This window comes from Onychostoma macrolepis, chromosome 15 (assembly GCF_012432095.1).
Source record: "Onychostoma macrolepis isolate SWU-2019 chromosome 15, ASM1243209v1, whole genome shotgun sequence".
Lineage (NCBI taxonomy): Eukaryota > Metazoa > Chordata > Actinopteri > Cypriniformes > Cyprinidae > Onychostoma > Onychostoma macrolepis.
The window spans coordinates 6,774,792-6,791,144 of record NC_081169.1 but is presented as its reverse complement, the minus strand read 5'-3'; the positions used below and the strand labels follow the sequence as shown (position 1 = coordinate 6,791,144).

Genomic DNA, 16,353 nt, shown 5'->3' with positions numbered 1-16,353 from the left:
GAGAAAAATAAATAAATAAATAGCCTTTAAAATTATAGGCTAAGCAAAACATAAACAAAACCGAGTTAAATTCTTCAAGGGCAGAGCATCCACACTTTGCTCCATCCTTATTCTGACAAGCCTTATTATCGACAACCTGCCTGTTCTGTCTGAGGGCCATATATTCATCACCGGTACAGCCTGCTCTGAGGATCGTTATGCACATGCTGCGCACAGACCTCGCAAATAAAACGCATGATGCAGAAAGCACTGGTTCATGCGTGCAGCGCGTGCATAACAGTCTGAGTGCAGGCTGTGCCGGTGGTCAATAAGAATAAAGCGCAGATATGCTGTTCTGAAAGGACGTCGGGAACGGGATATTGTTGGACCGCCCGCTCCCGTTCAAACTACACCAGAGCTACCGACCACTACTGCCTTTTATTCAGAAATTTAATCCTTTCTTAGATCAAGAAACTAAAATCATATTAAGATAACTTTAATAATCTTGAGTTACAGGCACACAAATTTTGGAAAAAGAATATTCATGACACTCAGTTATGTCCTATACAATTGTTTTGATAGAGGGAAGCAAGATGCTTTCCTAGTTTAAAAATGACTTATTCTTCAGACATTCTGCTTTAAATACACTAAGTGTCAGCTGTATACAAAGTGACCAACATTTGGTTTTCAAGCGCCGGAATGTAATATTCAACAATCTGAAAATGGAGCCTCATTGAAGTCCCCATATCTCTGGGATTGAACAATGTAGGGCCTTGAAAATGAAGATTCCAAATGAAAAGTTTATTAAGAACTCGAATTTAAAATCATATTCCAATATCTTTAATATTCCTTGAGTTATAGGCATGCAAACTTTGGAAAAAGAATATGCACTCAGACAGGTATGTTCAATGCAGTTGTTGTGACAGAACTAAATGAGATACATCTCTAGTTTCAACTTTATTTGTTCTTCAGACATTCCTCTCTAAAAGAAAATAAGTATCATATTTTTGAAAATTGACCCACTTTGGTTTTTGATCACTGAAAATATGAACATTTTAACAATTTACTGCTGAAGCCATATTAAAATTCCAATATGTCTGGAACCAAACTATATAGGGCCTTAAAAATGAAGATGCCAAAAGGAAAGCTTGTTAAGACCCAATATCTAAAAGGGTATCAAGATATATTTTATACTTGAGTTACAGGCATGCAAAGTTTGGAGAAAAAACAGGAAAAGTGCTGTTTCCCCATTTTTTAATGGTCACCATTGGCACATAATGCAATGACGATTGCTAAAGTGAACAGATTTTACTAACAGGCCTACAAATCTCTGTGTAAAAGATTATTTTGCCATTTTGACCCCCTCTACAAAATAGTGGATTACTCAATAAATATCCATCCATGACATTTAATATTTTGGATTTCATCACTATACATGTCTGTCTTTCTTCAGAAAAAAATATTAGCAAAATCAAAAATTTGAGCCGGGGACCTCTGGTTGAATTGACATGGAATGACCCATTTCAATTGTCACAGATCATTATTACTGAATTCAGTCTAGTGCGAGTTTCAGTACTCTCAAAAAAATCCCATTATAATCACTGAAGCTGTCAACACTGTATGATAAATTAATCTCTTACCCACATGGTACGTACATCTGCACTTCCTCACACTTAAATGTGTGCAAACAACATGAATAGAACGTGTTGTAAATTGTATCATCTTTTTTACTATCTTCAGACTACGTTGTAAACACAAATAAGCACTGGAATGTTTGAAAGCAGCTGCCTATCAGAGATATTGAACAGAGTCTAAAGAGTCTTGGCTATTGGACCTACAGTCCACCCATGCCTATTGAATCTCCGACCACTGCAAATGACAACGTAAATAATATTCCACCCGAACCAATAAGTGGTTCAAAGACACCGGCGCAACTGTAATGGAAATAATACTCGGGATTTGTACCAGTTTTTCACCCAGCCTTAGGTACAAAATTAAGGTTTGAAAATAATTGGAATACCAAAACCTTTTAATTAAAAAGATTAGTCCACATAATTTTGTTAATTTATACGTCCACCTCGTCTCAAAAGGATTTCTTCACAACTCATGTTGTATGATTCCACCACCTGTTAGTAGCTATCAAAGAAACTTAAAGGGGTGGTTTACTGCGATTTCACTTTTTTCATTTTAAATAGCGTGTACTGTTGGTGCATGAACAGTATCTGCAAAGTTGCTGCGCTGAAAGTTCAACGTAAGCGGAGATATCATCTTTTAAAAATCAGGAAGTTTAATGCCTACAAAAACGACTCATATGGGACTACAACGAGATACTTCCCAGGTTGCATACGTAAAAAACCCATACATTTGCATCAATCCCTCCCTCCGGAACATGCCAAAGAGGGGGCAAGGCCATGTTCTGCGGCTTTGTCGAAGAGGAAGAGTTATAGTGGAGAGTTGTAGCCATGTCGTCGAAACGGTGTTATTTTCACCCAGCTGTCAGGTCTTCTGTGTTCGGGCTTCCTACGGACGCTGTAGTTCATCAACAATGGTTAAAATTTATGTTTGATTATGTTCCTGACAATTACAATCCTAATTTAGGTCTCTGTGCTGCGCATTTTACGGAAAACAGCTTCCAGAATCTACACGAGTTCAATGCCGGATTCACACAGAAACTATTACTAAAACATGGAGCAGTTCCAACTTTAAAACCAGAGGCAGCAGTTGTTGGGCCACAACCTGTAAGTAAGATTTCATAATTTTAAATGTATTTGCATGTATAAATTCAGACGTAATGTTTTAGTTTTATCAAGGACGTAAACAAATGCCAACACTGGCTTTAGTAGCCAGTTAGTTAAATGCTATCTCGTGTGTCTATGACAAACACGTACAAACATTTTGGACCCGAATTTGTAATTATGTACTAATTTTGTAAATGTATTTTCCATGTATACTTTATGACGTAATTTTTCGATTTGATCAAGAACGTAAACACAAGCCAATGCTGTCTGGTTATAGTAGCCAGTTAGTTCGATGCTATTTTGTGTGTATAAGACAAACGTGTACAAACTTCAAAAAATGATATGTAATCACAACAGCAAACTTCCATTCAGAAATGTTTTGTAAGAGCCGTGCTTGCGGAAGTTCTGCTTGACTCTCTTCATTACCGCTTTCTGGGTCTGATTCTGGCTCAAACTGATACGGCAATATTGACACCATTATTTACATTTGACTGCAGCACATGCAACTGTCGCTCGTGAAGGTAATGGGCGTGAAGTTTCCGGACAATGTGCAGTACGCAGTTTAGCCAATCACAACACACCGGCCCAACTAACCAATCTGAGCCCATCGCCTGTTTCTGAGGGAGTGGTTTCAGAGAATCAGGAAGTCAACCGGTCGTTCAAATGACAGAGGAGAAAACGGCTTACAATAAAGGTGAAATATATGAAAAATAAGGCGTTTTTTAACAAACGAAACACGAAGACATGTTATATTGCACCCCATAAACACAATCAAGCAAAGAAAAAAAGCAGTAAACCACCCCTTTAATACATGTTTGTGAATGTTTATGTAAATACCTCTTCCTCTTCCTCTTCTGCTTGTACCTCTGGAGCCACGCCCCCTGCCACGGATTGTAGGAGCAGAAGTGGACTCTTCATCTGACTCCACAGCAATGTCAGCTGGCTCATCTGATAAGTTGAGGTCATCATCTCTAACAGAATCACTGCGGTCCCTATGAGCTTTTGCACGAATTATAGCCTGAAACAGAATGAATGTTGCTAGGTTAATTTACATAGGAATGTCAGTGAATTATGAATGTGAAAAGTAGTTAGTGTACACTGTATAGCGAGCAAAAAAATGAAAAGAAAAAAGAGAGACCTCTTGCACTTCCTCATCCTCTTCTGCTGTGTTTCTCTTTGAGTCTCGAAACTGTCGAATCTAAAGACACATGCAAGTAAAGGTGAGACCCTGTAATATTGTCTGAGCTATGATTTATTGATTGAGATGTACAAACAACAGTAGCTTCCAAAGCAGTCCACTGTTCCAAAATCAGCCTTACATAACCAACTTTAAAAGAAGTCCCATAATACATTTTAATGTATTCAATATATTATTTTCTTTCAGAGCTTTATGTTTTTTCCAGAGTTAAAGTTTTAACTCTTTCCCCACCAAACATGGAATTTTCCCGTTTTGCCATGTTTTCACTGTTATGGTACGCTGTTATGGGGCGCTATCACACATTTCCTGAATTAATCTAGAAAAACTCCAAAAACACAGGCATGGAAGACGCAGAAACGAGTGATCTCGTTTGAATCGTTATTTCTCTACTCAGTCATGTGAAATATTTGCTGCCTCTTATGCTGACTCACTATTGCCTGAATTGTCTTCTATGCAGGATGTGAACAGACTTTTTAATTGTTTTAATCAAAAATTAAACAATTATCTCATATTGTACTCATGCCATCCCAAATGTATATGACCTTTTTCTTCAGATGAACAAAGATTTTTAGTCTATATAATGCAAGTGTACAGGACCGCTTCAAAAACCACACAAAGTGAACACGACGGTCATTTTTAAAATATTATTTGTATATTTATTTTTTTACTTACACATGCCTGTAAGTGATTGGTTTATCAACAGGCGTTGTATGGGTCATCTTCACTTTGTGTAGTTTTTAAAGCATCATCTTTGGACATCCTGTACACTTGGCATTATATGCAGAGGGATCTTTTTTCTAAAAATCTTAGTTTGTGTTCATCTGAAGAAAGAATGTCATATAAAGTATCTCACAGAAGTGAGTACACCTCTCACATTTTTGTAAATATTTTATTATATCTTTTCATGTGACAACACTGAATAAATGACACTTTGCTACAATGTAAAATAGTGAGTGTACAGCTTGTATAACAGTGTAAATTTGGTGTCCCCTCAAAATAACTCAACACAGCCATTAATGTCTAAACCGCTGGCCACAAAAGTGAGTACACCCCTAAGTGAAAATGTCCAAATTGGGCCCAATTAGCCATTTTCTCTACTCTGTGTCATGTGACTCGTTAGTGTTACAAGGTCTCAGGTGTGAATGGGGAGCAGGTGTGTTAAATTTGGTGTTATCACTCTCACTCTCTCTTACTGGTCACTGGAAGTTCACCTTGGCACCTCATGGCAAAGAACTCTCTGAGGATCTGAAAAAAAAAGAATTGTTGCTCTACACAAAGATTTCGTAGGCTATAAGATTGCTAAGACCCTGAAACTGAGCTGCAGCACGGTGGCCAAGGCCATACAGCGGTTTAACAGGACAGGTTCCACTCAGAACAGGCCTCACCATGGTCGACCAAAGAAGTTGAGTGCACGTGTTCAGCATCATATCCAGAGGTTGTGTTTGGGAAATAGACGTATGGGTGCTGCCGGCATTGCTGCAGAGGTTGAAGGGGTGGGGGGTCAGCCTGTCAGTGCTCAAAGCATACGCCGCACACTGCATCAAATTGGTCTGCATGGCTGTCGTCCCAGAAGGAAGCCTCTTCTAAAGATGATGCACAAGAAAGCCCGCAAACTGTTTGCTGAAGACTGAACCATGTCCTGTGTTCTGATGAGACCAAGATAAACTTATTTGGTTCAGATGGTGTCAAGCGTGTGTGGCGGCAACCAGGTGAGGAGTACAAAGACAAGTGTGTCTTGACTACAGTCAAGCATGGTGGTGGGAGTGTCATGGTCTGGAGCTGCATGAGTGCTTCTGGCACTGGAGAGCTACAGTTCATTGAGGGAACCATGAATGCCAACATGTACTGTGACATACTGAAGCAGAGCAAGATCCCCTCCCTTCGGAGACTGGGCCGCAGGGATGCCAACAGTATTCCAACATGATAACAACCCCAAACACACCTCCAAGACAACCACTGCCTTGCTAAAGAAGCTGAGGCTAAAGGTGATGGACTGGCCAAGCATGTCTCCAGACCTAAACCCTATTGAGCATCTGTGGGGCATCCTCAAACGGAAGGTAGAGGAGTGCAAGGTCTCTAACATCCACCAGCTCCGTGATGTTGTCATGGAGGAGTGGAAGAGGACTCCAGTGGCAACCTGTGAAGCTCTGGTGAACTCCATGCCCAAGAGGGTTAAGGCAGTGGTGGAAAATAATGGTGGCCACACAAAATATTGACACTTTGGGCCCAATTGACACTTTTGTGGCCAGCGGTTTAGACATTAATGGCTGTGTGTCGAGTTATTTTGAGGGGACAGCAAATTTACACTGTTATACAAGCTGAACACTCACTACATTACATTGTAGCAAAGTGTCATTTCTTCAGTGTTGTCACATGAAAAGATATAATAAAATATTTACAAAAATGTGAGGGGTGTACTCACTTCTGTGAGATACTGTACATATGGGATGCCGTGAGGGTGTAAAGGATGGAGTATCCCTTCAATGGCTGTAGTTTTAGTGCTCAACTGGCCTGCGTTTAATTGTTGTTGTATGCACTAGATAGATGTGTTTCACCTGCAGCCATTGAGTTTTCCCTATAACCAAACATTTGTATGTCTGCCTGACAAAAGATTTAATGCAGTTTATTTTTTAGCAATTTCACTTTGCATCGAAAAGACGATTCAATAGGATGAAACAAGAATCTCCTTTCTTTTTCTTTCTTTTAGCTAGGTTACTTCTACTTTTTTAATACTTGAGTACAATTTACACCCTGAAAATGGTAACATACAAATGTTGTTTCTTGAAAGAGTAAGATCGTCACAGGAAATTACAATTAAGTAAGCTCATTGTGAAAGCAAAGAATGCCATTGTAAAATTATTTTAATGTCTTATTTAATTAATATTTCTCACTAGATCTTCCTTAAATGCTCCTCCTTTTACCTCCTCATCAATCTTCTCCTCTGTGGCTTCCACCCGTCGTTCTCGGAGGTAGCGTTGGGTTTTCTCCAGCTGGTATTTTATGAGTTCTTCTATAGCATCTTTCTCCTCCTTATCCACAAACTCCTGCACTGCCTTTCCCATGCCTTGCTCCGTCAACAGAGACAACTGCACATTCTACACATGAACACATACAGAAACAGTTAACTTTAAATTATAACCATTTTTAACAAATGTATTATACACACAGTTTCTAAACTCATTATACTCAATATACTTATAAATCAGTTTACAAAACCAAGTAAAAACAATTAATTCATTAATTCAGGGTAAGCCTACACCTTATGGACAGACGTCCATTAAAATAATAAAAACGTCACATCAAAGTTTGTAATGTTTGAGTTTTCACCTCTGGTTAGTTTGGTTCAACTCTTTAACAAAGACTTTTTTTTTTTCTAAATCCTCTACACACAGACAAACTACATTTACATTTAGTCATTTAGCAGACGCTTTTATCCAAAGCGACTTAAATGAGGACAATAGAATCAATCAAAACCAACAAAGGAGCAACAACATGTAAGTGCTATGACAAGTCTCGGTTAGCCTAACACAGTACACATAGCATAGAATATAAAAAAAAGAAACCTAGTTTTTTTTTTTTTTTAAGAAACAAGTAGATAGAATAGAAAAAAGAAAGCTAGTGTTAGTTTTTCAAGAAAAGCTAGCAGTTAGAAAATAAATATGCAATTGATAGAGGGTCAAGTGTGTGTATTTTTATTTTTTATTTTTTAAATAAAAAGAAGACAGATAGATAACAGAATTATAATACAGAGTGCTAGAGTTAGAGGGTCAAATAAAGATGGAAGAGATGTGTTTTTAGCCGTTTCTTGAAGATGGCTAAGGATTCAGCTGCTCGGATTGAGTTGGGCAGGTCATTCCACCAGGTGGGAACAGTTAAAGGAGTCATAAATGCCCATTTTCCACAAGTTGATATTATTCTTTAGGGTCTTAATGAAAAGTCTGTAACATAGTTTGTTTAAAATTTCTCATTGGTGGTGTAAAAAACACCTTTTTTACCCTGTCAAAAGCAGCTCTTTTCAGAGCAAGCAGTATTGTGTCATGCTCCTTTAAATGTTAATGAGCTCTTCTGACCCTGTCCCTCTCTTCCGAGCCACTCTCTGAGGAACTGTTTACTTTAGCCGCATTTATAGTGAAACTTGCTAATTAGCACATTATTAGGAAAGGCGATTTGCAAAGATTCATTTAAAAAAAACCTTGTACTCACTTCTTCTGGAGGTGAAGCTGGATCACGAATGATTCGCGTAAACAGACACATTTAGGTAGATCAACCAAACCTAATCCACTTCAGCCGCTCAGATGACAGGAGTAAATAACTACTGCTATGTTCATTATTACATCCAACAACAAAACACCTCAATCGCTTGGGAGCCATTCTTGTCTACATCTGCTCCGGTGGTGAAACAACTGATGACAGCTCACTCAGGGCGGGTCTGAGGTAAGACAACAGTGCAGTCTGTGCTAAAATGCTACTGTCAATCACACTATTGTGGGAGCAGCCTTCGTCCGTGTGACGTCACACAGACAGACGGCTTGATTTGAGAAAGGGGTAAAGATTTTAGTACATTAAAAAAAAAAAAAAAAAAAAACTGGGTGAATTTTTATCATTATAGGTTCAAACAACTTGTAAAAGTGCATGTAGAATTATATGACCCCTTTAATGAAAAGTTCAGTGAAAGTGATTTTGTGCCTCTTTGGGACGGCACAATAATGCGTCGTTCACTTGCAGAACGCAAGCTTCTAGAGGGCACATAGGTCTGAAGTACTGAATTTAGGTAAAGGGGTGCAGAGCCAGAGGTGGTTTTGTAGGCAAACATTAATACCTTGAATTTTATGCGAGCAGCCATTGGTAGACAGTGCAAATTGATGAACACAGGTTTGACGTGCGTTCTTTTCGGCTCATTAAAGATTAATCTTGCAGAATAATACAAATAATAATACAATAATAACTACAAACCTTCTCAGCTTTCTGAAAGTATTCCTTCACAAGATCTTCCACTCTCAGCTGTAAGACCTCAGAGGTGGGACGAGAGAGAATTGCTTCAAAGTCCATACCTTCTTCTGCAGAACACATATAGCATAAACTTAAATACTAATCTAAAAATTGTGCATATGCAGTCATTCAAGATGTTCAATTAATTAGTAAGCCACAAGCAATGTTTTGAAGTAGCATTAATAAAGCTGACATAATTTACTGACCCTTATGTCATTCCAAATGAGAATCCACAGATATCACAATATATTGTTATCGTTAATTTTTTTTGCCACAATAATCGTGTAGTGAAAAGTCTGATATTGTGATATTGTATACCCATTTACTGTTGCATGTGTAATAAAAAAAAAAAAAAGGTTTGAATTTTAGGACAGGACACTGTAATACCGTGGTCACATGGATAAGAGCAACCAGTATTCTTCAAACTTTCTACTTGTATGTTTTACAAAAGAAAAAGTCATATGGGTTTGGAAAGACATGAGGGAAGAAAACAATCCCAGTTTTATTTTGAATTAAATATTCCTCATAAAATTATACAGTATAAAAAACAATTATAATAGACAGTTTTGGTCTAAATACTGATACAGAATAGACTATACACAATTCCAACCATGCATGCATTGAACTAGTGCTGTCAATCGATTAAAAAAAAAAAAAAAACGAATTAAATCACACATTTTTCTGAAATGATTCGTGATTAATCCCACCTAACGTAAAAAAAAAAAAAAAAAAAAAAAACTTTTAATATTTGTTTAAATGGCATCTTTTTTTTTATGACTGAAGGCCAGTATCACTCATACCAAGTAATACTGATTTCCCTATAAAAGAATTTCCCCTAATATTTAACCATTGACTATAGCGATAATCACATTCAATTAATGCGCTAATTATGACAGCACTATAATGATATGACAGCACATAATATTATGACAGCACTATAAAATACATAAAATCTAGTTTTTTCCTTGCTACTGCTGTGGCTTGAATACTACGCATGAACTCTTACGTATTATGCATAAGCATTATGGAGATATAATCCGAATCCCCAATATGCATCATTTTAAATAGGCAAGTAGGGGTGTCCCCGAATAGTCGATTCGATGCTTCGATTCGAGGAGCCTGATTCGACTCCCAATCTCTCAGTCGAATATTCGGGGGGTGTTATTATTATCATGCCATTTTGGCTATATGGGGATGCTCAGTGTCTGATTTCACATCGAACTACTGGTTTTCTCCCAATAAGTTAATGTACAGCCTATTATCATAATGCTGTAAATAAGAATCTTAAAAGAAAGAAGCTTTAAATAAATATTTTAAGGTGCGTGAATAAATCCAACTTCCCCTATAGATTTAAGTTTCGCTTTCTAATCTGTCACCGACAGAGGAGCATTCTTGGCGGCAGGGATTTAAATCTTCAACAAGACTCAAACTGACACAGTAAGATTGAAAGACTGGATTTTTTTTTTTTGATCAGGTAGGGTATAAGTGATTTTAAAACGTTTCAGTCTGTTTATTTGTATTGTGTATATCTCATATAAGATGCATTTGGTTGAGTTACGCTACAGTAAAGCGCTTCATTGTAGTACGGCGATTATCTCTTCAGTGCGCGGTGCGAGCAGGACAACAATGCAGAATATTAATAACTATGACTGGCACTGTCATATATTTTACATAGCATTATAATGAGAACACTACTATAATAAAACGCTGCGATTTTTTTAGTGTTTAGTTATGTTTCTGCATGTTATTGCGTGAAGAACGCGTCCACAAAAGGAGTTCATTCAGAGGTGCGCAGACGTGTTCAAGTGCATTCGGGGCATTTTGTGCAGATAGCCTATAAGTGGTAACATTAACGTTATGTTATATAAATAACAAAGCGTATTCTATGTGAGATAAATGAGTTAAATCCCATTTATTAAAAACCTACTGCTTCATTCTACTGGTCCTCTTCAGTGCGTATTGTAAACATTTTTTTTTGTGAATTCTTAAGGGTTTCGCTGACGTTTAATGTTAACTATCTTTTAATCAAAACATAAAACATTATTTATCCCATTTATATCTGCGAGGCGTCTGTTTCCCTGTGTATTTATGACTGTGGAATGTCTGAATTGATTCTTGGTAATGTATTTTGCCCCACCCCCAAATATATGATTTGACTATCCGATTCGAAAAATCCGATTTGACTATGAAAATCCTTAGTCGGGGACACCCCTATAGGCAAGATGGAAACACAATGCAATAAAAGCCATGGGGTGCAAAGTTTTTGAACTACATGTGTATTTGTTTTTTCTCCATTTAGTACTGCCCTTCAGAAGCCACAGTAGATACTTCTGTTTCTGAGAGGACAAAACAAGTATAGTTTACCTTGTTGTAAATGTTTCAAATATGCAAAATATGATCGAAAACCAGAGTGTACTCTGTTTAACTGCACAGAACAAACAAAGACTCATGGACTCATCATCACAAAACAACAATGAAACATAACAAACAAACAAACAAACAAACAAACAAACAAACAAACAAACAAACAAACAAACAGATAAACAACAACATAACAACAGAATAAATAAATACAGAAAACCAAACCAATTACAATAGATTCACATACTTTTTCTTGCCACTGTAATTACTGTGCATATCACTGTGTAGTACCAATAGAGACCAAATATTCATCTTATTTAAATGGCAAGAAAATATCTTCTCATGGAAAGATGGCACTTAATTTGCTTTAAAGTATTAATGAAAATTTGTATCCTTAATGTTATGTACCAACAATTTTATAAAAACAACAAGACACTTGAGTGTTGTGAAAATACTAGAGCTTTAGCTGAAGAAGCTCAATGCACATCTTAATTCATAATATTACAACATTATTGCTTAAGCAGATGTGTGACTTGCCTTTAATGTTGTCTTTGGCCTCTCTGTGTCTGATAAAATGCAGGATGTCTTTGGGATTTGCCACTCGATCTACAAACTTCTGACTAAAGCGCATGGTGTTAAAAACTTCAAAACCCCCACTATAATCCACCTGGAGAGAGAGAGGCACATGATGTAAAATTAAAGATGTATTACTTGTATATCACCCACTATTTCTTCAACAGAGAAAACAACAAATAGTAAATCCAGGCAAATAAAGGTGTACACACTCGTAGCCTGATGAGAGGTTTCTCAGGAGTTAGAGAATTTCCAAGTCTCTGTCTCTCTGCATCTTCAAGCATCTCTTCAACCTAAAAGAATAAAAGGAATAAAATAGGAATGTCCAGTAATTCCTAAGTGAACTTCTTCCCGAACCTTCACAAATTTACCTCAATGGTGGAATGATTTTAACAACTCCATCAAAACAGTAGTCTCTTTCTCATCAACATTCAGCAAACATGTACTAGCTTATACTTTTCAGCAACCTGTCACATGAGACTGCAGCAATTGGCAAACCACAATGAGCTAATCAATTCCTGATGGACATTGGTCCCGCCCTATATTTTACCTTGTTTGAGAAGCCTTTTTACTCAGATCAACGTCACAAGAAAACAAAATTGCAATTTCCATTTCATGCTGAATTTAAGGACTCATTCTGATTACCACTTGCTTTGGCACATGCATTTCGCTCTTCTTGAGTTCTGTAGATGAAACTGTTGCCTTTTGTTTCTTGTTCAATCTAAAAACTTCTTGATCCAAAGATGAATCAAAAATGATTCTGCTCCAAAGTGTTCAAATAAAGTTAAATAGTTTTAGGATATATTTAATCCATAGACCAATAGGATGGATGAAATTTGTATTAACTGCTTCTAAAATACGACTTTTCTAACTGATCAGTACATTACAGTACATTAGTAACCTGACAGAAAATCTGACCTACAAGCGGAAAAACCCATAGCAACCAGCCACAACAAAGAAATATATCCATGTAACATATACATGTAACACGTAATCTATCCATCTGATGTTAAGAAAGCATCGACATTTGTCTCGAGTAACTTCATTTGTCCAGTTACTACTGGTTTTTAATCATCTAACATGTTTAATTGCATTGCATGTACCTTCTCCTGGCAGAAAGCCATGACTTTGAGCATGACGTTGGGTTGCTCTGGGCTGAAAAGGTCAGGGTGCTCTGAGAGTGTCACATCCTGAATGAAGAACTGCCTGACGGTCTGTAGAGGAATTTTCTGAAGATTCATTTTTTTACCTTTCACTCTCAATAACCCAATGTGCCTGTGGAATACCCAAATACAAAACAAAATATTATTCCATTATCCTTAAATTTACACACAGAAATACATTTGGGCATTCATTCATTCTGTCAAACTCTACAAAGAAACAATAAAATGCCATTAAAAAGGGGTCATGAATTGAGAAATCAAATTTTATACTATAAAAACATCCTGTAAGTGTCAGAACTCAAAACATCCTCATTAGTATAAAAACAGCTTTTATTGAAAAAGTCCATGTAGAAGATCAACACCAACTTCTAACATCATTGCCTCACAAATATAGTAGGAGGTGAGCAAATATAAGAGAGATGTAAACACAGGATTACTTCGACAAAACGAGCAACAAAACGATATAGATTAACATTAGCTGTTTAAATGCTAAATTTCGAAAAGAAAAAGAAAAAAAATTCCCTTCATTCACAAAAACGTTTTAACGCTCGTTTGAGGTTTTTTTTTACTTGTGCAAAAAAGGGTTAATGCGAATAATGGGAGATGGAAACGCACTTACTGAATAAATTCCTCCATGCACATCAAAACAGTCATGTGACTGCGAGATGGGACAGCATAACCTGACTAAAAAAAACAGACCGATCTCGTTGCACAGCAACTGAAATGTTATGGTCATTCTTAAATGTCTGAGCAAAGTCTGTCATCCAAGTATTTCTGTATAATTGCTACAATCAAATCTCACTTCAGGTCTCAGCTTGTGTACGGAAGTTTTTGAGTTAGCCTGAACTTGCGTGCAGTAGAGTAAATTTGGCAGGAAATAGTATAATGACAGCATTTTGTTCATTTAGATTATTTGCCTGACTGACAACCAAAGCACTTTAGTCAATAATTAACCAGTAAGATTGGAATGGCTTTTTTTCTTTAAGGGCTTTAGCTTTATATGCGCAAATAGCAGCATAAACAACAGACCATGAGAATGCACACATCGTTGCATCAGAAATTAAGTATATAAAAGTAATAAAATAAATAGGGCTACACTAAATATTTTCTTAAATAATTAACAGATTAACAAAAGAAATTAAAAAATGTGCTACAAGCATACAACACATTTTATTTGTTTTCTTTATATCTTTATTTTATTAAATCCAAATGATTGCACAGGCGCCTCATGCTTGTACACACAACATATCAGTTCTAGCGTTGGTAACTTTACATTTCAGCCATTCATCATCAAACTAAAGTGCAATCAACCAAACATAAATGTTACACTGCTCAATTTAAAAGGTCTGCTGTAAAACCATTTTTGCGCATGTGAAGGACAATGTTTTGTGTGGATATTGAAACATGAATGAAGTACAAAGCCTTGTTTACATAATAAATAGTTTAGCTCGAACTGAATGCCGTTTCAGTTTTGCTTAAAATAAATTCATTTTAGTTTGATGTTTGTATTCCATTTAGAATGAATACCACTATAGCCTAATTTGTGTTTTATTTTATAGTTTAATATATAATTGTATAGCTCTTATTTTTCATTCTTGTTCTGTGATACCAATAAATTTAAAGGGTTTGTTGTGGAGGAGGAAATAAATAGACTATATAGTGTTTATTATGTTTGTAAATGTTTTGTTATATTTACTGGAACTTAATATACACATTGTTTGCAATTACAATGTTAACGGGTGTTTTTGGACCAAGATCCATTTCTCCTTCACGAGATTACTTCCTCTTTTTGGCCAGGTTACATTTCTTCATGTTGTTTCTCTAGGGGTAAAGTTTCTAAACCAGTGTGTTTTTAGGTGAGTGATACTCAAATGATGATTTTTTTTTTTAGCCGCCACAATCATTCGTATGATGGGAATGGCGCTATAAGAATGTTTCATGAATCATATGTGAACCCTGTCTTAAGTTGATTTGTGCGCTTGGATCTGCGCTTGTTTCTATGTTAGATTGATAAATGAGGGACCTTGTGTCTACACAGTCATGGCTGCGTCCAACTACAACAAATATAAACTGTCTACACTGGATGCGACAAGGTGACCACTGCAAATCCATTTCAATTTACCACTCTTAAGACCTGCACAAATAAAATTAATACCATATGAACGGGGTAGGGAAATGACTAAGATAGCACATGAAATCGTAGAATTACTATAAAAAACATGATCTACAGTTGAGTTCAGACACAGGTTTTCACAAAAACAAAACATTTTTAAGAAAACGGATGAATGAAAAGTACCGTCTCCAGTAGTGATGTCAAAAGTACCGACTTTGGTACCAGATGGTACTGAAATTAAAAAAATGTGACGATACAAGCATTTCCCGCAAGCATTTTGAGTGCTGTTGTGCGGATTCTTAAACACCTCTGATTGGTCATTGTGTTCACGTGCTCAACAGATATGTCTGTGACTGGCTGCAATGATCATCACTTCACGCTCTTCACAGAGCGCTTACACGGATACACACGTACATGGCAGCATCTATCAGAGGATCTGTCTATGAGCAGATATATTAGAGATCCAAATCAGGACATACTGGGCCAGCTAAACATTCTGAGCCCATTGTGTATTTCTGAAGGAGGGGCTTCATTGAATCAGTGGTGTAGAATAAAGGTAAAATATGTGAAAGATAATGTGACTTTTAAAAAACTAAGCATGAACACGTTACAGTGCACCCCTTAAACACAATCAAGCCTTCGGAAATAGCTGATTGACCGCCCCTTTAGCACCATTGCATCACAATGGCCAATGGCACTCAAGAGCACAAAAAGGGGGTTGGAACGCGCCCTGTATAAGCAGTGCTGAGCAACATACCCCAGAATCTTTCAACCAAAAAAGAGAGCTTATGAAAGACCTGAGCAAAAGCAACATGGCATAATCGCATAGGCTTGTTCCCCTCTCAGGGAACCGAGTGAAACCCTTGATTTTGCGTAAAGCTAGCTGACACTATGGGGAATGTGTATATGACAAGATCATTAATGTTCCCATTATTACACTTTAATAGTAGATAAAGGTCTATGGGTCTATGTTCTTGCTGGAGTTTATTGCTGTTTTTGAATGATGCTACCAGGTGCCTGTTCGATCTCAACAGAAAAAGATTATGAATTGTGCTTCATGTGCACAGTAACTAAAAAGCTGAATAAACTGTTGCATTGATATAATACACTACGCATCAGTATCTTTTTCCTTTGTGCTATGAACATTTCAATGTGAAGTGCTGCACGCTGTTCTTGTTGCTTTAAGCATGTGGTGGGCCATTTTGGCTCAACCAACAGCACTGACTCCTCTTGCCTGAT

General features: G+C 37.0%; 1 protein-coding gene across 3 annotated transcripts in view; it reads right to left on the bottom strand.

Annotated features, from left to right (window-relative positions):
- mre11a (MRE11 homolog A, double strand break repair nuclease) overlaps positions 1-16,353 on the bottom strand; it is a 191,668-nt gene that overhangs the window by 37,554 nt on the left and 137,761 nt on the right. For all 3 annotated transcript variants that reach the window (XM_058799759.1, XM_058799760.1, XM_058799761.1), the window contains 7 exons: positions 12,942-13,113; positions 12,051-12,131; positions 11,803-11,932; positions 8,869-8,972; positions 6,837-7,010; positions 3,856-3,915; positions 3,555-3,735 (listed from right to left, as the gene is read on the bottom strand). In XM_058799759.1, the coding sequence (XP_058655742.1) occupies positions 3,555-3,735; positions 3,856-3,915; positions 6,837-7,010; positions 8,869-8,972; positions 11,803-11,932; positions 12,051-12,131; positions 12,942-13,113 (902 nt within the window). The remainder of the gene's footprint in view (positions 1-3,554; positions 3,736-3,855; positions 3,916-6,836; positions 7,011-8,868; positions 8,973-11,802; positions 11,933-12,050; positions 12,132-12,941; positions 13,114-16,353) is intronic.